The sequence below is a fragment of the Elgaria multicarinata genome, chromosome 3 (genome assembly GCF_023053635.1).
Source record: "Elgaria multicarinata webbii isolate HBS135686 ecotype San Diego chromosome 3, rElgMul1.1.pri, whole genome shotgun sequence".
Classification (NCBI taxonomy): domain Eukaryota; kingdom Metazoa; phylum Chordata; class Lepidosauria; order Squamata; family Anguidae; genus Elgaria; species Elgaria multicarinata.
The window spans coordinates 4,926,137-4,951,658 of record NC_086173.1 but is presented as its reverse complement, the minus strand read 5'-3'; the positions used below and the strand labels follow the sequence as shown (position 1 = coordinate 4,951,658).

Genomic DNA, 25,522 nt, shown 5'->3' with positions numbered 1-25,522 from the left:
GGTTTCTATTTCCTAGATGTAGAACTTGGCATTTATCCCTCTTAGATATCAGATTGTCCTCATTATATGATTTGTAAATGAATGTTTTTATTGGGAGGGGCATGATTTGTGCTTTTGGAATGGATGTTAGCGCTTGCACAGGGGCAAAAGCCAAGTTGGTGGGGATGGCGGAAAAATGCTTTTTTGCCTGGACCAACTTTGTTTTGTAGAGGTAGCAGATCTGGACTGAGTCAACCCTGTCTTGGTTCCCCCATTCCCACTATGAAAGCATCCAACAGCCACAAGCACTAAGAATTCTTCTAGCGAGGTGGGAAGAAACCGGGACTGAACCAGGCTTGCCCCCAGGGCTGCCCCAACTGCACAAACAAACAGAGCAGTTGCTTGGAGGTGGCAAAACTTAGGGCAGGAGTAAGCAACCAAGCACCCTCCAGATGTTTTGGATGACATATCTAATAATCCCTGACCATTGGCCATGCTGGCTGGAAGACGGAGTCCAAAACATCTGGAGAGGATCAGGTGCCAATCCTGGCCTTAAAAAGTTGCCACCTCCAAGAAACTTCAAAGCAGCATATGTCATGAAACAAAACCCTGATATGATGCCTGCCAGAATCATGAAGTTAAGGTTTGTCCCCTCTGCTTCAGAGTAACACAACATCCATGTTCTCTCTGGCTTAGTTAGTTCAACAGGTGATGAAGAACAGTACCAGCGGCTGGAGCCTAAATGTAGACTGGAACTAATGCCCAACTTTCTGTTGATTCTGGTTTGAGAATCTGGATGTGTCTTTGTGAAATAAAAATGGTCCTAGCATGGTCAATTTACTACTTCCAATTTTTATTCATCTTATCTATGGTCCAAACCAAAAGCGATTTCTCCTTTACACCAAATTCCTGAATGTACACCTGTGATCAGTGATGGATGAGGGTGAATAAACTTAATCCAGATAAGACGGTGGTGGGCAGGGGATTTAGTGGGCCAGTTACCTGGGGAAGTGCCTGCCCTAGCATTGTTCCCGGATTCCTAGGTTGCAGCTGTGGTTCAGAGTGCCCTTGGCCAGCTTTGACCGATACATGAACCAGTTATGCCTGCAGCTAAGACACAGACAGAGCAATTCTACGCATGTTTACTTCAAAAGAAGTTGTTGCGTCCAATTGGACTTACTCTCCAGTAAGCATGTAAGGATTGTTCTGGTCACGGCCATTCTTGCTTTGGCGATGTCCAAGTCGGATTACTGTCACACGCGTTACATGTCTGTAAACTTCAGCTGGTTTTATTCTCCCAACATTTTAACAATCTATAAATACATTTTAACGTGGTGTTTTAAATTTGTAATTTTGCATTGCTGCTGTTTTTATCTGGTTGGGCTTTTATATTGTATTTGATATTACGGTTTTATACTTTGAATGGTTTTAATTTTTGTGAACCGCCCAGAGAGCTCCGGCTATTGGGCGGTATAGAAATGTAATAAATAGATAAATAAAATAAATAAAATGTTGTTGCTCTCCTGTTAAAGGGCCTGGTTGGCAACTCTCGTTATGCCACCTATTTTAAGACTGGTGTAGAGGCTGCTGATGGATTTCCAAGCTCAACTCAGATCTTTATAAAGCCCAAAGCAATCTGGGTCCTAACTTCCTCAGGGAACGTCTCCTCCCAGATGAATCTCACTGGCATTTGAGATCTACCAACAAGGCCCTGCAGTAAAAGGTTCCATCTTAAAAGGCCTCCAGAAGCAGCACTGTCACAGCCCCAATGCGCTGGAGTGCCCTCCTCCCATGAGAGGTAGGAGCACAAGGCTCCCTCCCTGCTGTCTTTTTGAAGGCAAGTCAAAAGCTTCCTGTTTCAAATAGCCTTCAGTTGTTGAATCACCAATCTCTCTGCCCTGGTCCATTGTATCTAGTCCCTAATATTGATGGCAGACCTCACTTTGTGGTTGAAAGGTGGTCTATTAAGTGAGAGAATTAACTCTCCCAAGCCAGCAGCTGGGTGCCATCGTTGTGGGTGCAGCCTCTCCGGATCCCTTGCTGTGCAGAATCCTAGCGTTGCATCCCAGCACCCTCTGTGGTATTGCAAGGAATTGTGCGGTGCAGGCGCTAAGGATTTGGGCCGGCCTTGCTCGTGCTTACAAGGAGAGACCCAAAGTGACGGAGGACAACAACAAGCCGATGACCAGATTGCTTGGCTAGCAAAGTCAGAGCTATCCTAGGAATAGCAGGGCTATGTGGTTGGGCTACAACTCCCATAATCCTCAGCCAGCATGGGCCTCACGGGTGCCAGGTTGGGGAAGGCCGAACCAATTTTCCATTAGTCTCATCTCTGACTAGCAAATTGCTCTTCTCTCCATCTCAGCCCTGAGCAGGGGTTGATCTACTTCTCGGGCCTCTTTTTTGAGAGGGAGACGCCCACAGGAAGTCCTTCTACAGCCTCATTGCCACATAAGGGAGCGTTTCTACAAAATAGCCTCCCACGTGGAAAAACTCAAAAAAGCAAAACCGAAAAAGGTTACCTTGACAGAGAAAATCTCTCCCTTGGTAGAAAATATCGTTTTCTTCCTTGCTCCTTTTGATCCCGTGAAGCAACTTGTTATGATCCCTGTTTACACATGGTTCCTCCTCCCACCAAGGATGCCTTTGGTTTTGTTAAAACAAACAATAAAACATAATGCTAAGTGTAGCCATTGACTGCTATTCTGGGTTGCTTTGTTGTGCAAGGCTTTCCTACCCTCACTGCAATTTTAATTTTCGGCATCCCTGAGTAGGGTCAAGAAAAACGCCTGCTCAGGCCCAGCCGAAGGCAGAGCCGCCCCTGGTGCTGCCACCCCACTTCTTCTGGAGGGTGGCAGCGGTGGCGTCCTGGAGGAAAGCCAGCCGAAATCTTACACAGGGTTCCAGTCACAGGAGCAGGTGGGGCCCCTTGTAGGGTGACCCTATGGAAAGGAGGACAGGGCTCCCGCATCTTTAACAGTTGCACAGAAAAGGGAATTTCAGTAGGGGTCATTTGTATATATGGAGAACCTGGCGAAATCCCCTCTTCGTCACAACAGTTAAAGCTGCAGGAGCTATACTAGAGTGACCAGATTTAAAAGAGGGCAGCTTAAACTGTTGTGATGAAGAGGGAATTTCACCAGGTTCTCCATATATACAAAAGACACCTGCAGAAATTCCCTTTTCAATACAACTGTTAAAGACACAGGAACCCTGTCCACCTTTCCATAGGGTCGCCCTACTTCTTGAGATATTTCAACCAACTCTGGCAGGAGGCCCCCGCAGCTGGGTTAGAAGGTAGAAGCAGCAGGCCAAGAGGCTGGCCAGGGAACAGGGAGGCAAGCAGGCAGGCACCAGTGGTGGAGACAGTACAGGGGGAGAAAGAAAGAAAGAAAGAAAGAAAGAAAGAAAGAAAGAAAGAAAGAAAGAAAGAAAGAATCTGACCAGTTGGCTAGGCAGCCAGCAGCAGGCCCTTTGGGTGGGGAGAGTGCCCCTCATAATTCTGTATACTTGTAGGGCCAGCCCCACTCCTACCTGAAACCCCAGAGAGCCATGGATGCCAGTCAGTATTACTTATACTGGGCTAACCAGACCCACGGTCTGACTCAATATGAGGCAGCTTCCTCTAAGGCACTGGTGTCTTTTACACATTTGTGGAAAAAGAGGGAGAAAGCACCATGAAAAGGCTATGAGAAAAAGAGGCAACTAGCTCTGGGTGCTATGAAATATCCAAAGAGGTTTCTTTATTTTTCTTATCCGAAATGCAAAAAAAACGTTCAAAAAACTTTCAACCAAACTTGTACAAACACTCAACGTTTTGGATCTGGAGATCCTTGGTCAGGAGCTATAAGACTTTGAAGTGAAATATATATGAAGTCATATTACATTGTAAACAAGTTCATCCACCTTAAAATTAAATAAAAGGAAACAACACTCATAGTCTATATATGGACCGTTACACTAAGTTTTCACTGGACTAACCTACTCATGTAATCAATGCAACCGCTTGTATTAGAGGAAACACTCATAGCTTACCGAGTTTGCATTTTTTTATTATTACAGCAAGTGTAGTTATTTATATTAACTCGGCACTCTCCTCCACTCCCTAAATCTGTTCCCGGCTATATAGTCATAAATAACTTCTTTTATTTATCTTTTAACACTCAACCTTTCATCTTCATTATAGTCTGTTATGTTTTAGGACAACATTTCTTATCTAAACCGTTTTTTAGTCTCTACCCCCTCATTAAAATGAACTAACCTGTACAACAAAATGAATTACTTTCTGAAGAAATTATCAATTTGAAACCTTTCACACATTTTTTACAAGAACACAGCCGTGTTTGTTCTGTCTCCATCGGCAGTCAAACTATTCTGTGTTAAGATCTTCCTAACAGATGTTCTTGGCTCGCCGCTCTGACCATGTTACTCAGCTTCTGAAATCTCTTCATTGGCTTCCAATTCACTTCAGAATCCAATATAAACTTCTCCTGTTAACCTTCAAAGCTTTTCACGGTCTAGCTCCTTCCTATCTCTCCTCTCTCATCTCACACCATTGCCCCGCTCGTGCTCTCCGCTCCTCTGATGCCATGTTTCTCGCCTGTCCAAAGGTCTCTACTTCCCTTGCTCGGCTTCGCCCATTTTCTTCCGCTGGCCCTTACGCCTGGAACGCTCTTCCAGAACATTTGAGAACTACAAGTTCAATCGCAGCTTTTAAAGCTCAACTAAAAACTTTTCTTTCTCCTAAAGCTTTTAAAACTTGATTTTGTTCTGACTTTATACTGTTAGTTTTACCCTACCCTGTGCCTGCTTACCCTACCCTGTGCCTGTTGGCATTCTCTTCCCCTCCTTATTGTTTTACTATGATTTTATTAGATTGTAAGCCTATGCGGCAGGGCCTTGCTATTTACTGTTTTACTCTATACAGCACCATGTACATTGATGGTGCTATATAAATAAATAAATAAATAATAATTACCTTGGTTGTGAAAAAACAACCTTGCATCTGTATAAGGTTGAAACAACGATTCTGCCAGGACTTAGCCAGGAGAGTGCCAAGTTAATATAAATAACTACACTTGCTGAAATAATAAAAAAATACACACTCAGTAAACTATTAGCGTTTCTTCTAATACAAGCGGTTGCATTGATTATATCATGAGCAGGTTAGTCCAGTGAAAACTTAGTGTAAAGGTCCATATATTGTATTAGACTATGAGTGTTGTTTCCTTTTATTTAATATTAAGTTGGATGAACTTGTTTACAATGTAATATGACTTATATATATTTTACTTGAATGTCTTATAGCTCCTGACGAAGGACCTCCAGGTCTGAAACGTTGAGTGTTTGTACAAACTGGGCATGTTTAGCCTGGAGAAGAGAAGATTGAGGGGAGACATGATAGACTCTTCAAATATTTGAAAGGTTGTCACACAGAGTAGGGCCAGGATCTCTTCTCGATCCTCCCAGAGTGCAGGACACGGAATAACGGGCTCAAGTTAAAGGAAGCCAGATTCCAGCTGGACATCAGGAAAAAACTTCCTGACTGTTAGAGCAGTACGACAATGGAATCAGTGACCTAGGGAGGTTGTGGGCTCTCCCACACTAGAGGCCTTCAAGAGGCAGCTGGACAAACATCTGTCAGGGATGCTTTAGGCTGGATTCCTGCACTGAGCAGGGGGTTGGACTCAATGGCCTTGTAGGCCCCTTCCATCTCTGCTATTCTATGATTCTAAGTTTGGTTGAAAGTTTTTTGAACATTTTTTGCATTTCAGATAAGAAAAAATAAGAAACCTCTTTTGACATTTCATAGCACCAGAGCTAGCCATCTCTTTTTCTCATAGTCTTTTACACACATGCCAACAGGGCACTGCTTAGGGAGAAAAGATGACACCTCAAAATGTAGCCTCTCAATCCTCAGCAAGATTCAAAGAACTTTAAGTCCACACAGCAGCTTCCAGGGCATCCATCTGTAGCCTGTGCTTGTCTTTCCATCTTATGTCAACAACTCGAAAGCTTTGACAGCAAGACATCTCTCAGCAATTGTAGGTGCAAGCCTTTCTAATTGGCACGACTTTATTTGTGTCACATATTTGGCTCTTATGCTTTTCAATGTTGGTACAAGCGTAAGCACCTCCGTCTTCAGCTCTGGAGTGCAGTGTGCAAGTTATTTCAAATGTAGTCGTCAAATAGGGTGACCACATGGAAAGGAAGACAGGGCTCCTGTATCTTTAGAATCCTAGAATATTAGAGTTGGAAGGGGCCTAAAAGGCCATTGAGTCCAACCCCCTGCTCAAGGCAGGAATCCACCCTAAAGCATCCCTGACAGATGCTTGTCCAGCTGCCTCTTGAAGGCCTCTAGTGTGGGAGAGCCCACAACCTCACCAGGCAACTGATTCCATTGTCCCACTGCTCTAACAGTCAGGAAGTTTTTCCTAATGTCCAGCTGGAATCTGGCTTCCTTTAACTTGAGCCCGTTATTCCGTGTCCTGCACTCTGGGAGGATCGAGAAGAGATCCTGGCCCTCCTCTGTGTGACCACCTTTCAAGTATTTGAGGAGTGCTGTCATGTCTCCCCTCCATCTTCTCTTCTCCAGGCTAAACCTGCCCAGTTCTTTCAGTCTCTCTTCATGGGGCTTTGTTTCCAGACCCCTGATCATCCTGGTTGCCCTCCTCTGAACACGCTCCAGCTTGTCTGCGTCCTTCTTGAAGTGTGGTTTCTGTGTTTAAAAGATGTATTGAGAGGAGAATTTCAGCAGGTGTCATTTGTATGCCTGCAGCAACTGCTGAAATTCCCTCTTCATCACAACAGTTAAAGCTGCAAAAGCCCTTCCCTCTTTTGTATCTGGTCACTCTAGTACAGCTAATTAGCTGCAAAATGCATCATTACCAGTGGATTAACACATTGCAAGTTACTTAAATTTCTCAGTCTTCAAAAAAGTTCCCTGAAGTACTTTGATGATGCATATTCAAAAAGATTTTGAAATGTATTTTTTGCTTCATCCTCTGTCACAGAGGCAGTGGCGGACTCCGTAGACTGCAAGGATATTTCAAGGTAACTGATGGCTGGAGAGAGCAGAACTTCCTCTTGTTCCCTTCAGGCTAATTCCTGCCTTAAACTCCAACCTTACACACAGTTTCCTGAGAGAAAGCCCCACTGAATGCAGTGGGACTTAGTTCTGCATTGACATTCTAGGATTGCACTATTAATGTTTAATACACAAGCACTCCAGTAAGTCTCCCCAGTCCCTGAATACATCTTGTTGGACAACTGATGCAAACCAAATTCTAACCGACATGAGAGACGGGCCAATTCAAATTTTACATTTTGTAATTGGGTACAAATATCTAAGTACAACATGCATTGCACTGAAGGGCATGCAGGTGTAAAATGTGGTGCACACCATTTACCCAGAAGCAGTGTGTATGAGCGTGTGTAGAAGCCCTTGTATCTGAGTGTTTCAAAGGGGTGCACTTGGAAATTTACACATAAATATATCCTTGACACATAAAACTAGAGGTCTTGGTACCCAACTACAAATTTTAAAGCTAGAATGAGCCTTTTGCCATTCTAGTGGCTACCCATTATGTTAAAAGGTGGCTACCCATTATGTTAAGCATATGCTTTAAAGTGTGACCGTGAAACTGTCCACCATCTTTCTTTCCCCCCCAAAAGCAGCCACAGGGCCCCAAATCTAGACTGGGACCATGCCATCCTTCCCCAATAATCCATTCAATGCTATTCAATGCCACCTGAGTACTCAGTGCAGCACCAACATAGATTGGAGGGATGGGGTGGGGTGGGTCGCCGTGATTCATAGATCTTCCATCTCTATCACCAGGAAACCACTCCACCTTGGAGCGGGCCTTGAAGGTTTGCACCTGGTGTTGGGCCAGAGAGACAGATTGGGGATGCTGCTGGTATACCGCCCACCCTGCTGCCCGGCATCCTCCCTGACTGAGCTGGCAGAGGCAGTCTCGAGTGTGGTGTTGGAGAAACCCAGGACGGTGCTTCTGGGCGACTTCAACTTTCATGCTGAGTTTGTCTCTGGGGCTCCGGCTTGGGACTTTATGGCCTCCATGACAACCATAGGGCTGTCTCAGTTTGTCATTGGCCCAACACATGAAGCAGGGCATACCCTTGATTTGGTTTTTGCTCCAAGCTGTGAGATGGGTAGTCTGAAGATTTTGGGGGGGGGGTCCAAGTAACCCCATTGTCATGGTCGGACCATTTCCTGGTGAGATTTGAACTCACGGCGTTACTAACCTCCTGCAAGGGTGAGGGACCCATTTGGATGGTCCGCCCCAGGAGACTGATGGAATCCAATGGATTTCTGAATGCTCTTGGGGATTTTCCAGTGGAGAGAGCTGGTGATCCAGCTGAGGCCCTAGCCTCACTGTGGAATGGTGAGATGCAGAGGGCTATCGACTTGATCGCACCTGAGTGTCCTCTCCGGTCCTGTAGAGCCCGCTCTGCTCCTTGGTATACTAAGGAGTTGCGGTCAATGAAACAGGCTGGACGTTGGCTGGAGCGCAAATGGCGCAAGACTCGAAGCGAAGATGACTGAGCACGCTGTAGAGCGCATAATTGTGCCTATTGCGTGGCAGTGCGGGCAGCAAAGAAGGCTTATTTTGCTGCCTCCATTGCGTCCTCGAGTAGCCGTCCAGCGGAGCTCTTCCGGGTGGTCCGGGGGCTGCTAACATCCTCCCCAGCAAATGGCTCCGTCAAGGACCCGCTGTGACCTTTTTGCATCACACTTTGAGGACAAGATGGCTTCTCTCCGCAGCGAGCTTGACGTTGTTTTTAGTGCAGCTCCAGTTGAGGTGTCCGATGCCACCATCTGCCCAATTTTGTGGGATCAGTTCCAGTTATTGCGGCCTGATGATGTGGACAAGGTGCTTGCAGCAGTGCGGCCGACCACTTGCCCTCTCGATCCCTGTCCCTCCTGGCTTATAAAAGCAAGCCGAGGGGGTCTGACTGGGTGGGTCCAGGGGGTGATAAATGCTTCTCTCCGGGAAGGGGTGGTCCCTGCTGTCCTTAAGGAGGCAGTAGTGCGACCACTCCTGAAGAAGCCCACCCTGGACCCGATGGTATTAGGCAACTACCGCCCAGTTGCTAACACTCCTTTTTTTAGGGAAGATACTTGAGAGGGTTGTGGTGGAGCAACTGCAGGCACTCTTGGAGGATACTGATTATCTAGATCCATTCCAGTCTGGGTTCCGATCTGGTTACGGGACTGAATCAGCCTTGGTCGCCGTGATGGATGACCTTTATCGAGAGAGGAACGGGGGGAATGCAACCCTGTTAATCCTGCTCGATCTCTCGGCGGCTTTTGATACCATCGACCAATGTATCCTTCTGGATCGACTCCGTGGGATGGGCATCGGAGGCACTGTTTTACAGTGGTTCGGGTCCTACCTACGGGGTCGTTTTCAGAGAGTAGCATTGGGTGACCAGTCCTCGGCCTCCTGGCAATTGAGCTATGGAGTGCCGCAGGGCACCATCTTGTCCCCAATGCTATTTAACATCTATAGGAAGCCGTTGGGAGCGGTCATTAGGGGATATGGAGCTAAATGCCATCAATACGCTGATGACACGCAGCTCTATCTCCCTGTGACAACTGAATCAGGTGAGGCTGTGCAAGTCCTGGACCAGTGCCTAGACTCAGTAATGGGCTGGATGAGGGCCAATAAACTGAGATTGAATCCTGGCAAGACAGAAGCCCTGTGAGTGAGTGGTTCCCGAGTCCGGGAGACAGGCTCATTGCTTGTTCTGGATGGGGTTGCTCTGCCTCTGAAAGAACAGGTTCGTAGTTTGGGGGTACTCTTAGACCCATTTCTGTCGTTGGAGGCTCAAGTAGCCGCCACGGCTCAGAGTGCCTTTTACCATCTTCGGTTGGTTCGCCAACTATGGCCTCTCCTGGACAGGGATAGCTTGACCACGGTGGTACAGGCATTGGTAACCTCAAGATTGGATTACTGCAATGCGCTCTATGTGGGGCTGCCCTTGAAGCTGCTCCGGAAGCTGGAGCTAGTGCAGAATGCTGCAGCTCGGCTGTTGTCTGGAGCTGCCCCTTTCCGGCATGGAACTCCTCTGCTGAGGGAACTGCACTGGCTGCCTATTCGCTACCGGGCCAGGTTGAAGGTTCTTGTACTTGTGTACTAAGCCCTAAACAACTTGGGACCAGGATACCTGAGAGAGCACCTTCTCCCATACCAACCTGCCCCGGTCACTGAGGTCATCCGAGGGCCTGCTCCTGGTGGTTCCACATAGATCTATCCTCCAATTGGAATCCACCAGGGGAAGAGCCTTCAGCGTGGTGGCCCCCCTCCTGTGGAATTCCCTGCCTCTGGAGGTCAGGCAGGCGCCAACCTTGTACTCCTTTCGGCACCTCCTGAAAACATCTTTATTCCAAGAAGCCTTTCTCTAACATGCAGCCTTGGATTACTGTTATTGCTTCTTTTAAAATTTGTTTTAACTGTTTTTATTCTGTGTTTATTTTTATTTTCATTTTACACCGCTCCAAATTTTTCAATGGGGAGTGGTATACAAATATTCTAAATAAATAAATAAATAAATAAATATTTGCCTAATGCTGCTGTTTCCTGCATAGAGCAGCTAAGGGGAAAATAGCAGCTCTGGGATCATTTTTGGAGGGGCACTGGCATGAGAAGAAAAGGATTAATCCCGTCCCCCCCACCAAAACACAGACACAATCCTGGTCCCAACCAGGACTGAGGTCCTTCAAGACTGCTTTTTAGTGAAAGAAAGGTGGTGGGCCCTTTAAATTTGCATGTGCTCCATATAATGTGTAGCTTGGTCCTCAGAGAGAATCCTAGTTATTTATTCTGACAAAATGTTTGCAGATACAGAAATGACTAGCAAGCATTCTCAAAGGGTCATTAAATCAAGGGATGGAAAGCATGACCATTAAGGATTAGGTTGAGATCTCTATAGGGCATGTAATCCCACCTCGGATTAATGTGCAGGTCTTATACATTTCTTCAAATTTAGTGAAAAAGAAAATAGGAGAAGTGGTTTTTCTTTTTAACAATGACTGGTAGCTTTTGTTAAATTATAAGCTCTTACACTGAAGAGGGTTTCCTCTTCCCTCCGCAGTTCTCCTAAAGACACTTTGAAGGAGATTTTGCAATGTGCAAATTTATTTAAATCTATTCACCAGTAAAAAGAAATAGATTGCCAACCAATTAAGGATTTTTAAAAAAATGGACTAGTGACCCTACTACAGACAGAAACCTCTCACTAGAAGATACAATCAGAGTGAGAAAGGAGCCATCTTCAAAAGTTCCTCTAAGATAAGCACTGCTAAAAAGAGAAATAGAACTCAGGCAACCCAATTTTTCTGGGTCTGAATACTAACCCACCATAGGTCACTCCTCTCTTTCCCTCCATAAACATCACAGCTCAATGGATTCTATGCCTGTTCAGCTTCTGTTAACAGAACTCTGAAATCCTAGAGCTCTGAGATCCTGTATTCGGGGACTACATTAACCAGGAGATGACATGAGGCTTGAACATACTTGGAACATTTTATTCTAGATTGTCCCCAGCCTAGTGCGCGCCAGGTGTTTCAGACATCAGTTCCCATCAGCCCTAACCAACATGGTGAATGACCACAGATGCTGGGAATTGTAGTCCTAAATATCTAGAGAATACCAGGTTGGGGAGGGCCACCGCACCACACCTGTTCAGATCCCTAAGTTGCTTCCCAAATTGTTTCCATAGATTTTGTGTAACTGTCAGAAACTAAATGCAGGGCTGGGTCTGCTGGGCATGTAGGCTGTGCTACAGTCCTAAACATGGCAGCCATCCTCCACCCCCACCCCAAGTTATTAAAGGGAAGGAAACCCAACATCCTAGGTTGAAATCCCGATAAAAAGAGACTTCCTTTAGGAAGAAAGGCCGACCTAAAATGTTGAAGTCAATAACATAAATGAAACCTCGGGACTCAGCGAAAGGAGTCATGTAAGGCTGCTTCTTTCCCCAACCTATCGTGGGGGAAGAAGGCTGAGCAATATGGCAGCAAAGATGCCAGATTGGGTGGGTTGAATCACACTCTCTCATGGTTCCTTTGTTCTGCACGATCCTCACTAGTCTCAAGTCCTTAAATACACAGCGATCCTCTGCTTGTATTTTACACATCCCATCTGCATAGGAATTCATGCTTTCAAACATATTCTGTGTAGCACTGTTTCCCTTTTCATCATTTCACTGCACTGCTCCTTGGGAAGTTCAGTGTTAATGCCCAAGGGGCGGGTGGGGGGAGAGAAATGGGCGGGGGGGGGGGAAGAAAGTGTGCTCACTACCTTCCCGCGTTACAATTTCATATCCTCAGATCTACACTGGTGCCAGAGGCTGTGTGCATTTTATCACGTGAAAATGGCGACGCACGTCTTTTCTTCCAAGGATCTGCTCCCAGACATACGAACTGATTTTGTATGGGTCTGTATGTCTGGGGAAAACACTACCAATTTCACTTCACAAAGCAAATTCCTGCATATGGAAACGTACCTCTGAAACCCTGGCTTGGGAAAAGGTCAACAGAAGGACCATAGAAACAAACAAGAACCCTTCCACAACAGAGTGTCAGCATCAGATTGTGGACTACCTTCGTACATCCGCACGAGGAAATCAAAATGTGACCAACAGCCCACACAGATCACCTCCCGCTTTGGAAGTTCAGCCTGGTAACAGGAGTGAGGCTGCCGTGGCGTTTCAGCTGCTGGACAGGGATTTCAGCCTTCAGCTTGGCTGCCGGCTCCGGCTCCGCCAAACCCTCTTTGCTTCTCAACTTGTTTTCAGTAGGCCTCAGCGGAAGCTGGTGGCTCCAATTTCAGTGGGGCTGTGAATCCATTCTGGGTTTCAGTCAGAAGCAGCCGGAACTCTAAAGAAGCCATCCAAAGTGATGTACTTATTTGGGGGATAGGGTTCACCACCTTGGACAGCTCTTTTGGCGGTCTAGCTGATTCTGACTGAAACCCAGAACGGATCCATAGCCCCAACCAAAATCGGAGCCACCAGCCTCACTGGTAGGTCTGCAATGCAACCTTTGACCAATTAATGGGTTAGACTAAATCGGCCAACCCCCTTTCCTGTGACTGAAAGGGTATCCGCAATTAATTGGACAGCATTTATTTCTTAATGCAAGTGCACAAATGACCATTGTCCTAGAAGACAACATTGCAACTCTCCGACAAGTCAGCTGGCAACACTTATATCTACCTTATCTTATCAGTAGAACAGTCATCCCCATCCTGATGCCCTCCAGATGTATTGGACTACAGCTCCCAGCATCAGTGGGCATACTGACTGGGGATGATGGGAGTTGCAGTCCAATACCTCTGGAGGGCACCAGGATGAGGAAGCTGGAAGCAGGGTGATTCTTGCTTAGCTGTACATGGTTTAGTTGCTGGAACACAAGATACTGTGCAGCAGCAGCAGCAACAAAACAGAGACTGTGTTACACCTAGAAAGGTTTTAGCCTCATGTGAACCATATCCAGACTCTTAAAGCTGCTTCTGATAGGACGCCCAATTTACAGGTACCTTTATGCAGGTCTAGGAAAGTGCCTGCCAGGGCTGGTCACTCATTGCTATCAAATCCTGAGTAGATCCGAGTACCTCTCAGGTCAGCTTCTGCCGTTCTCACACCACTCCTTGCTTTTCAGTGACTGCATGAAGCCTGGCAAGAGCAAGGTGGCCTCTCACAATTGCATGCCTCAAAACCTTATACTAGGGCTGGGCAACCATATGGCCTCATGGGTAATCTGTCAGGGCTGCATGTCGATGGTGAGTGAGCTCAAAGCCATCAGTGGACAGGGGAAAAGGCCCTTTTCTCTCTCTCTCTCTCTCTCCCCCCCTCCCCATACAGCCGGGTGCCAGGAGGGACCGGTCACTCGTGCCTCAGATCTGATACACAGGGCTTTTGAAACTATGTTAAGGCACAGGCTGCCTTAAACCCAGCATTCTAGCATTGGGAAAGATGTATTCTTTGCATGTGTGATACAGAGGCACTTTACAGTGCATGAATGGGGCACAGGTCTCTGCTGTAGGACGCTGCTCCCGAGATCCTAGAGTGAAGCATGAGGCTGTGCAGTGCACAGTGCTCCCTCTCTCTCTCTCTCTTTCTCTCTCTCTCTCACACACACACACCTGGTGGAGAGGTATTGCCAATATTGGGGTATCTTTCTACCCAGAAACGCAGCAGCTGAAGGGCTGGACCTAAGAGAGGGCAGGGCTGGGTGACCTTGGGCCAGTCACTATCTCAGCCTATCAACCCTGCAATGTTGTGGCGAGTAATATTTTTAACAAACAGGTGGAGACACCTTGTCTGGTGCTGAGCTACTTAGAGAATGGGCAGCATAAAAATGCAAAGGGGACATGTATGGCACAATAAAAGGAAAACATCACATTCAGGCAACCTGTGCGTGCCTACACTACGTGTAGGGGACAGTTATACACACACACACACACACACACACAGACACATCATCATCACCACCACCCCTTGCACACCTGCAATACTTGTGCTTCAATCTGGAGCTGGTCCTGGTATCTAGCTAGCTCCTTTGAAGAGTGGAGAAGACAAGCTGCTGAGTCATTTCGATTTGTCCAGTGGAGCTTTGCAGCAGTTATATAACAAAACAGCGCTCCTTCGCTTCCTCCCAGAGCTGGAAATAGAACTCAGGAGTCCTGGCTCCCAGTCCCCTGCCTGTCCACTGCTCCCAGGCACCCTTCCTCTTTCTCCTCCTCCTCCTCCTCCTCCACCACCACCCACATACAGTCTTCCCTACCCCCTCAAGACAGAACTATGGAGCCTTGTCCCTCCCCAGCCCCCAAAACAGGACTTTTGGCAGTGGTTGCCAAAGAAAAACATAAGGGAAGTCACAGTGATAAAACAGCTGTGGGAGGGGAAAGAAAGGAAGAGATTTGAGGGCAGGGGGAAGGAGCCAGCCCCTCCTACCCGTCGACAGCAGGGCTAAGGGACCTTCTGGTGACAGCCGATGAAAGCAACTGAATAATGTATAGGCAGGAGAGACTGGGGGCGGGGGAATGGTGCGCCAGTTTCCTCTCACGCAAACATGGCAGTGAGCGCTGAATATTTCATGCACAGCATGAAATTGAGCAATCAGGGTGCTGTGAGGCCAGGCCGTGACGCTCTCTACGTGATGGCTGCCCCCAGCCGCCTTGCTCAGTCTGAGGAGGGTCGTCCACATTGCGTAAGCTAAAATGGAGGAGGGTTGCAGGGAGCAGAGAGATTTTCAGCACCATCTTAGAGACTGCAGGTGCCCTGGCCAATGGCTACCACCAACTTAGCAGCACGCGCACACGCCCCATGGTCATAGAAACGTCCGTAAATGGTGGCAACTCCTGCCAAAGACGGGTGTTACGGAGCGCCCAGTGGGGCAGCTGGAGCAGTGCTCTTAAATGGAACCTCTCCCAAGGGCCCTCCCGACAGAGCTTCCAGACCCACTGAGGGGGAATAAGTGACTGGGTCAAACAGCGGTCACGAACTCTAGGGCAGCGTTCGCCAAGCTGGTGTCCTCCAGATGTGGTGGACTGCAACTCCCATCAGCCAACATGGCCATTGGCTGGCAATGTTGGGTGTTACAGTCCAACACATCTAGACAGCACCAGTTTGGCTAAGGCTACGCTAGAGTAGACGCCTCCATCCCTGAAAGCTGAAGGTTTTGAGTCTCAGTCTCCGACTGGATGAGTCTGCCAGCTGACAAAACAAATATTAAAAATGCCCTTGGGCCTTGTGACACCCACATAAATCCCCCACAAGAACGCCTACCTTTGGTTTAGAAACTTCCTAGCCGCCGTCACTTCAGAATACAGTCTTTAAAATATCTTACAAACAAACGGATTGGCCATGGCCTCAGATCCAGGCGCATCAGACCAAGTATTAGGCTCACTGGGATTACACAACACTTCATGCAACTATGAAAGCTTACACCTCCATCTAGCTATTCACCTTTAAATGGTGCCAGAAAACATCATTGCTTTTGCTGCACCAGTTGTTGCTTAAAATTATGTGGGCAGGACCTGGGGAAACCAAACTTTAGAAACCAGAGGAGGGCTGAGCAGGTCTTCCTGGGCTCCAGGGTGTTGGGTGTCAATCCACTTGATCCCATCTACACTCCTCCTGCTATGCTGATATATACCCCAAAATACCAAACCTTGGACACAGAACCAGTTGTGCAAAATAAGCATATGGAGGGTGATTTAACTGGCACAAATTATTTATTTATTTATTGCATTTCTATACCACCCAATAGCCAAAGCTCTCTGGGCGGTTGGGTACGCAATCTGAAATATTCCAGGATAGAATAGAAGCAGCTGTGACTGTGAACCAGGGATGGGGCAACCTGCAGCCCTCTGTACCTCACTCAATACCCCTCCCCACTAGGCAGGGAGAAAGAGGGAGAGGGAGGGGAAGAGAAAGAGAGAGAGAGAAGCGGCTGGCAGAAAGGGAGAGAGAAATGGGTTTGGCTCGGTCTACTTTAGGCTCTGGTCCTGTCCCTTACTGGCTTCCAAAAAGGTTCCCCACCCCTACTGTGGTTAAGTAATGCCAAGTCACTGGGCAGAGTGCTCAGATTGGGATCTTGAAAATGAGACCTGTAGAGGGATGTTGTGAAAAGGAACAAGAATTGTGCACCCACGTGTCAGAAGCAAACATGATTTGAAGTCATGGGAACCCTCACTCACTTTTTTCGCTCCTATCTGCAGGAGGATCTCCTGATGGCTGCATCTGCCTGATCCCCAAAGAAGAATGAGGTCTGGACACACGCGAACATAGGCCCAGCAATAAAGATGCACTGCAAGGAGAAGTAAACTAAAAATTACGACAAGGTCCTGGGGGTGGGGGGAAGCATGGAAATCCCAGAAAGCAACCAAGCACCGGAAGAAGGCAGAACATCTTGTGCAGCCACCAGAGTGAAAGAAAGGAGCTGGGTATATTTATAAGATGATGAAGGGATCCTCTGGCAATGAACAAATATTTAGAGCCACAATTATCCACCAAGGATCTAGAAGTAGGTAGGTTTAAGACAGACTCCACAGAGAAACTTCCCAATTCAGAACGCTGTGTATATAGGGTGACCCTATGGAAAGGAGGACAGGGCTCCTGTATCTTTAACAGTCGTATTGAAAAGGGAATTTCAGCAGGTGCCATTTGTATATATGGGGAACCTGGGGGAAATTTCCTCATCATCACAACAGTTTAAGCTGCAGGTGCCCTGCCCTCTTTTACATCTGGTCACTTCTAGCATCGCTCCTGCAGCGTTAACTCCTGATACAGGAGCCCTGTCCTCCTTTCCATATGGTCACCCTAGACTGTATAACAGTACTTAGCATCTAAAGCAGCCTTCCCAAACCTGGTGCCCTCCAGATGTTTTGGACTCCAACTCCCATCAGCCTCAGCCAGCACGGCTGATGGCAAGGGATGATGAGAGCTGTATTCCAAAACATCTGGAGGGCACCAGGTTGGGGAAGCCTGATCTAAAGCATAGTTCAAAGTGCTTCATAGATAACAATCCTGTAAGGTAGGCCAGGGTCCCCATATTTTTATAGATATTGTGGAACTTATTTCTTTGGAAACTTACAAGGAGGCCGAATTGGCCATACATTGGGTTTGCTTTAGCTCTAGGCGGGCCTATCCTAAGCAGGATTACACAGCCCATTGGCTCCCCACTTCCAACTCTGATTCTAGGATCTGGATTAACAGTCAACCCTCAGAAACTGCCAAGAGCCATCAAAGATTGTGTTTTATTTTTTTAATTCATGTGATGTGCCCATGGAACGTCTGTCATGAGTTGGATTAAAAATATAATTTATATATAAATCACATGGACAACCATCCCCTGAAAGATCAGTCAGGAGAACCTAGCCACCCAAATGGAAACAACCTTAGAGAGAGACACAACTACGATCAAGGGACAGCAAGGGACAACTCCACAGCAATTAAGAATGGAAGTAACATCTACTTGGTTTCGAGGAAGACCGGTTCCTCCTTCCTTCCCTAAGGCAAAAGTCACATTACACAAAATTGGTGGTTAACAAACCAATAACACGTCAAGAAAGAACAGGAAATGGAGGTCACTCCTTCTCTGCACAAGATGAGTGTGGGTGTGGACACTACAATAGAGCTAGACCAGGCGGCTGTGGCATGCAGTCCCAAAACGTGAGTGCTAGGATCTCTTGCAATGTCACCTCCCCAGTATCATCACTCAGACGTTCAAATGGATCCTGGAGACAGCATGCTGCTTTGCTGGATCCATTCCTCTCCTTAAGTATGGTGGCCGCTGCCCCCAAGCTACTGCCAATGTTGCTTGAGCAGACTGTCTTAATCTGAAATGGGGCGGAGAGGTGTGTTATACAATGGGCAAGTAGAAATCGACAATTTTGCCTAGTACTGGCTCATGGCAACATTAGGCATCCTAGGCATGTCTACTCAGAAGTAAATCCTATTAAATTCCATGACACTTACTCCCAGGTACGGTTGCATACAGTTGCAGCCCTATAGCTACAGCACAATCCTATAAATGTCTACTCAGAAGTAAGATCTGTTGAATTCAGTCACACTTATTCCCAGGCAAGTTGCAGTGTTAGTGACACAAGGTGTTGTTAAATGAGCCCAAGATGAACTTCCTCAAAAAACGACCCACAGGAGCTTGTCTTTCAGACTAAAAGAAGACTTTTCATAGGCAACAGCTGGCCTTCTCAGATGGTGAAGTAGGACACGGCGGTCTTCTACAGCGCAGGGTACAGTCTAAGGTGCCCACGGCACTTCACACTGGTGGGCAGGAATTTGTTGCTGCTGCTACAGAGCAACCCAAGAACACGTCTGAAACTGAACTACCAATGGGTAACCCAGGCTACCCCAACCTGGAGCCTTCTGGATTGTGCTGGATGGGATGATGGGAGTTGCAGTCCACACATCTGGGGGGCACCAGGTTGGGGGAGGCTGCCTTCCTCTAAAGTCAGATCTTGTCCGTATTATCCACAAAATAGCCAAGTTCACTATGAAAGAGGCCCACATTCTCCTCTCAACAGGGTATGATTTACGCCTATTTTGCACGCACGTACACACACACACACACACACACACTTATTTCCAGCTGACATACTTTCGACTGAACTAAACCTTCGCTAGTGTGGACTATGTGTGTGTCTGTTTTGTTCTGGGCAAGCATCAAGGGGAGAAGCACGAGAAGGAGTAAAGGGGACATGTGTAGAAGCGATAAAGATGCGAAGCAACCCTGGGCAGAGCAGGTCACTGCTCTCTCCTACACCTTTTCATATGCACCACCCTCCAAGAGCTTAAGTGCTGGATTTCTTGACAACGTGCATTTTGTACCAGATCCAAAATCTTGTGCAAGGCTCACTGAACAAGGAGTCAAAGACGTCTTGATTGTAGTCGTCCAACCGCATAAACCTTTCATCAGAAGGAACCCAGCCAACACAGTCATTTGCGGACTACTCATGATAAAGCCAATTGAGAACACTGAGAAAATATCGACTTTTTTCTGGTTCTAGCTCTGATTGCTCTGGAAAAACATAATAATGAGACTGCTGCAGCTTGTGCGGCAAGGAGGTGTAAAAACAGGAAAATCAAGGAGTGAAAAACAGCATGTTTTTAGAGGCTGGGCCAGACCCCAACCACACCAACTGGTGAAACTCAGCAGCGGTTACCAGGTCACACAACACGATGCCTTCCCCAGCATCACCAATCCCCTGCCTGTGCATACTAATTCATAGACCCCAGAGGACCTGGCCCCCAGCCCACTGGCTCTCTCCTCCCTTCTTGGCTACAAATGTGGGTGGAACCCCAAAAGCCCAGTTTCCAGCATTTTGAAGCTAGGACCTGAGTTTGTTCCGCGGAACCCAACGCATAACAACAAAGGCCCATCTCACCACTGCTTCCATAGCTTCAAGGGAAAAGCTTTGCTGAGGGTAGTGGCCAATTTCTGAACTGGAAAGGGGCAGAATTAGGTATGTGGCAGGTGTAGAGCTTCTCAAGTCTTTCCTCCACAGTGAGGGCCAACATAGAAAGAAAAGCTCTCCCTAGGACACCTTATCCCGTCCACCACCACCCCAGTTCCAGTTCTTCTCCAAATGCCCTCATCCTTCTCTTGGGTGCCTCTTTGTTTCCCACCCAGATTGATCCAGGATGGGACTGACAGTGCTCAGAGCCACAACTAACGAATGGCAAGCGTTTACCAAACAGCTGGGCTCTGGGTGAGGCGTGGGAGAAAAGCACATGGAACTCAAGGGGTCCATGAGGATCAGGAAGCTTCCATGGGTGGAATGGGAGACAGGGAAGAGAGAGAGAGCGCATTTTGGAGGGATTGATAGGCTCTGTATCTATACGCATCTATACTCCTTTTCAGCTTAAGGGGAAGGCTTATATGCCTATTGGTGTCTCTGAGGAACAATTCAGCAACATGCTATAGCAGACGTCATATCCTATAGGGTTCCAGTTCTTCATAGATTTATTCCATCTCACAGTGTTAGGAAACTCAGAGAATTCAGTCCTTTGCCCAGAGAAGGAACTCTATGCCATAAAATAATGATGCACAAAACCCAGCAACAGAAAGCAGAGGTGTTCAACTTGTGGCCCGCAATTCCCATCTGCCCCAGCCACCATAGCCAACAGTGAGCGCTGATAGGAGTTGCTGGACAACAATATTCTGGAGTGCCACAAATTTCCCAGCGCTGACATAAAGCCTCGTGAGAAGATCCAAGAGCAGTAACCTCTGTTCCAATGGACCACATGCTGTCCTTGGACAAGAGCCAAGACCCACTCACTCTGGTACCACCACCCACCTATAAAATGGAAGTAGTAACGGCCTCACAGAATACACACCGGCTTAACAGCAGGATCAACCAAAGAAGGACGCATTCGCCAAACGAACAAGAAAGTATCTTGTAGCACTTTAAAGATGAACGAATTTATTATGGCATGCGCCGCCTTTTTGTAGGCCAAACGTTATTAACATCCAGGCATCACAGGATCATCTGCACAGCTTCCTCAAACAGAAATCCCAGCGTCTGAACAGTGCTCCTTCTTTTAAATATAGTACCGGCAGCCCTAGGAGTCACATTTTGGAAGGCAAGGGCAGTGGTGGATTCTTCACGTCCCCACCCCCTATCAACATCTAAGATAAGGTATGCAGGATGACAGTAGGAGGGAATCTCTCCTTTCCCTGCCCAGATGGCTGGGGTTAGGGATGAGGGGTGGTCCAACCTTACACTTGTGCCACCTTCTGCAAAACCAGACTGGGAGGTGGCAAGTATAAAGAGAAGCACCTTCCCTCCGGCTCCAAACCCCACAGAGGTACCTAGAGACCCCTCCACTGTGCCTACAAAAACAGCACGGCCAACCTGGGCACAGCTTAGCCTCCCTGGTGCCCAAGCCAAACCTTTATTCTGCCCACCTGGGCACAGCTTAGCCTCCCTGGTGCCCAAGCCAAACCTTTATTCTGCCCATGTGAGTGAGGACACGATGCATGCTGCTTGCCATCCTCCTGCACTGCAACTTTAAGAACCCAGCCCCCCTCCCTCCTCCTCCTCCTCCTCCTCCCTCTCTCTTTCTTTTTCTGCTGCATTGCTGACCCAGTGGCTTTCTCTCTCTCCACCACCATCACCCCCTTTCGCTGGCTTTAGGTTCACAATACTGGGATGCAATACTGGCAGCTGTTGCCTAACTACAAACCCCAGCCCAGGTCCACCCCCCCCCCCCCGCCCAGCCCTCTCCTCCTACCGTGCCCATGTTTCTTAGAGGGTGGGGGAATACATTGCGGTATGGCAGCAGGCAAGGAATTCAGCAACCGTGACAAGGTCAAAATGGCTTTGTGTCACTGCACTTTAGGAAAGGCTGGCGGGGGAGGGGGGGCGTTTTCTTTAATTCCCCTGATTTCACTTGGGTGGGCAAACGAAACCCCCCCTCCCCCACCGTGCAACGGGGTGCATGTTTGGAAGACATACGTCTGGTGGTTCCTTTGCAGCCACCGGGCCACGCTTTCTTCTGGTGCCGCGGGGGGGGGGGCACGCAGCCCTTGGGGGTCTTGCCCCCTCTCCCCACAACCCTCTCATGCCCCCATTCTTCATCTCAAGACCCGCACACTCCTCCTTCCACCCCATCCCTTCTTCCTCCTCTCCACCACCCGCGTCGCACTCCTCCTCCCTCCCCCCCGCCACTCCTTAGGGACGGCATTTGCAACAGCCTCAGCAGCGCACAAGCCACGCGCGCGCGGGGGGGGGAGGCTCTTCGACGACCCCTCCCCGAAGGCGGCGGCGGCGGCTGCTACTGCTGCCGCCGCCAGCTCCTTTTGTTCGGCTGCAACGCTCGCGTCTGCAGTCTCCCTCTCTCTCTCTCTCTCTCCCCCCGCCCGGCTTGCAGGGGGTGGGGTGGGGTGGGGTGGGGTGGGGCCGGGAACGAGCTGCGGGGAGAGGCGGGGCTGCCTCTCAAAGGGACGGCGTTTGCAAGCACGCAGCAAAATGCACCGACCGCGCCAAGGCGGGCGGCGTGTCCCTCCCCCCCCTCCCCTGCGCGCGTCTCTTATACAGGAGGGGAGAGGAGGCGTCGTCGGAATGCAGGTTCTAGACGGAGACCCGGTGCAGCGGGAGCGGCGCTCGCGTGTCCTCCCCCCGCCGCCGCCCCGCATCTCCGTCCAAGGCTCTCCCCCCCCCCCCGCGCACCCCGCCTTTCCCTCCCCCGCTCCAATGTACCGGAGGCGGGGGCTGCTCGCTGCAGCTCCTTGCTTCCACGAGACGCCCGGAGAAGCGCGCCCGAGGGCGGGACACGGAGAGGGCGACCTCGGGCCACCCCGCCTCCCCATCCCTCGGCTTTCTCTGCCGCGCTGTCAAGGAAGAGGCGAGCCGGCCCCGCAGAGAAAGCGCCGCGCTGCCGCCGCCGCCGCCGCCTGACGCGCGCCTGTGCGTGGCAGCATCCAGACGTGCGCGCGAGGCACGGACGTTTGCCCGCGGGGAACGCGCCGACAGCCCGAGAGAGACACACCCCGAAGCGATGGAAGAAGCGCACAGAATGGCCCGGACACCCCCACCCCACCCCACCCCACCCCCACTCTTCAGCTTCGACACGCAACGTTACTGGAATCGCGATAGCAATCCGCAGCCGCCTCCTTAGACAAGGATTTAGGCTCCCTCCCCCCCTCCAAGACACACACACAGGCGGCGAGGAGGGGGAGGCGCACCCCACCCCGAATTCCAAGCCGTATTGTTAGGAAACCGGCGCCAGTAGGGGTCCCCTGATGCTCCAATGCGGGGGAGGCGCAAAATGTCCTCCCCCCCTTCCCTCCATGACCTCGACAGTAATGGCTGGGTGAATAGACAAACATGTCGTCTGCATAACCGTCCATCCCCACCCCAGCCGTCCAGAAACCCCATCTACTACCCCACATGTTATCACGGATGCGCTGATGTGTCATGGTCGATTCCGCCTCCCTCCGACCCGCAGCCAGGACCCCTTCGAGGGCGCCCTCCGAGGTCCACGCGCGCACCCTCGCCTGCCTGCCCGAGCCACGCACAACGGACCACATTGGACCATCCAGGGGCGCGCGCCTGGCTGTGTGCGCGAACACTCCCCCCCCCAACACACACACACACACACACACACACACAGAACATTTCATCTCTGGACGGTTTGGGCTTTGGGGGGGTCGTCGGAGGGGTCGTTTTATGCTTCCAACCAAGCCCCACAGCGTGCGGGCGCGAGGAAACGCGGATCTGCTCGCCTGGATCCTTCGCTGCAGATCGATCTCGCTCTCGCTCTCCAACCGACCCCCCCGCTTCAAGGCCCCAAAACCCTAAAACGAGAGGGAGGAGGGTTCTTCGGAGGACCTGCCACATTCCCTCTCATTCCGCCCCCCCCCCAAGAGCTTACAGAGAAGCCAGCGATAGAAGCGCGCGCCAAATACCTACAGTGACCATGCTTAGGGCGCGCCGGGTTCCAGCCGGGTAGCGGCGGCTCCGTGGACGGCTCTAGAATCGGGCTTCTTCGCCCCCTTCTTCTTCCTCCTCCTCCTCCTCCCCGGGTGGGGCGGGTCGGAACGGATTGGTCGCGAGGGGGGGTCGCTTTGCCTTCCCGATCGATGGCGATTTGCCCCCCCCGGCTGCGGTGGCGCATACAAAAGGGGCCCCCGTCCGATCGGGAGGGAGAAAAGCCGAGAGAAACGGTCGGTGGGGGGGGGGGGGGTTGGGGCAGGAAAGGAAATCTCGGAATAAAAAAAAAATCCCTCCTTGAAGTGGGAGGGAGGGAAGGAAGGCAGGAAGGGGGAAAGAAACGGGAGGGAATGGGCTTAAAGGAGGTATTTCGGAGAACGAAGAATATTTGAAAACGGAGAAGAGAAAGGAAAGGGGGGAACAGAAAAGAAAACGTGGGGGGGTTTAGAGAAATTTTTAAAAAAAGAGAAAGAAAGGGGCAGGTTATAAAACGGGAAAAGAAGAAATTAAAAGGAAAAGAAACGGAGCAAAAAACGGAGGGGCAGACGGGAGGCGAGCGGCTCGCGGAGAGGCACACAATGGCCCTTTAAACGCCCTTGACTATTTACACGCCGAGATTTGGGCGAGGGGGGGGGAGAAGGGGGATGGGCGGGCGTTCTTCTCTCCAGGCCCCCCCTTGGGGCCTGTCTTGGCTGCAAGCAAGGCGCTAGTCCATCGGGGGGCCCCGGCCGCCGCAGCTGGGCTCGCTTCGCTGCCCGCGCAGCCCCTCTGTGGCCCCCCGCCGGCCGGGCCAGGAGCTTTTAAGAGCCCCCCCCCCCCGCACCAGCAGGGCCCCTGTTCATTGGCTGGCGGCTACGAGCCGTCGCGTAACCGCGCCCCTCCCTGCTTCGCAAAGAACCCCCCCCCCTTCACTCACTTACACACACACACCCCGCCGGAGGTAGGCCGCGGGCTGCTGGTGGTAATAATTATGGGCAGCATCAACTGCGTAAAGGGGGGGCGTCTCCCCCTGCTAATCTTCGCCCTCGCCCCTTCCCTTTATCTCCGGACGGCCCCTCTCCACCCACCCATCCTAAGGGGGCATTCAGATGGGCACTCAGACGACCATCCCCCATCATCCCCTGGGAGGAGATAAAAGGGGGCAAGGCGCCATTTAGGGGAAGACGTAGAACAGGTGGTGGGAAATAGATCACACATACTGCCCCCAAAATGGGGGGGGGGGATGGATAAATGGTGCAGCGTCGATAGGTGGACCATATGAGAAGGAGGACAGGGCTCCTGTATCTTTAACAGTTGCATAAAAAAGGGAATTTCAGCAGGTGTCATTTGTATGCATGCAGCACCTGGTGAAATTCCCTCTTCATCACAACAGTTAAAGGTGCAGGAGCCATACTAGAGTGACCAGATTATAAAAAGGGCAGGGCACCTGCAGCTTTAACTGTGGTGATGAAGAGGGAATTTCACCAGGTTCTCCATATATACAAATGACCCTTGCTGAAATTCCCTTTTCAATACAACTGTTAAAGATACAGGAGCCCTGTCCTCCTTTCCATAGG

The 25,522-nt window shown here is 49.6% G+C and overlaps 1 protein-coding gene across 5 annotated transcripts in view; it reads right to left on the bottom strand.

Annotated features, from left to right (window-relative positions):
- Nucleotides 1–24,154, bottom strand: part of ELAVL3 (ELAV like RNA binding protein 3) — a 93,443-nt gene extending 69,289 nt beyond the window's left edge. For all 5 annotated transcript variants that reach the window (XM_063119166.1, XM_063119164.1, XM_063119167.1 and 2 more), the window contains exon 1: nucleotides 23,946–24,154. In XM_063119166.1, coding sequence (XP_062975236.1) covers nucleotides 23,946–23,954 — 9 coding nt within the window. In that variant the 5' untranslated portion in view covers nucleotides 23,955–24,154. The remainder of the gene's footprint in view (nucleotides 1–23,945) is intronic.
- Nucleotides 24,155–25,522: the final 1,368 nt, after the last annotated feature.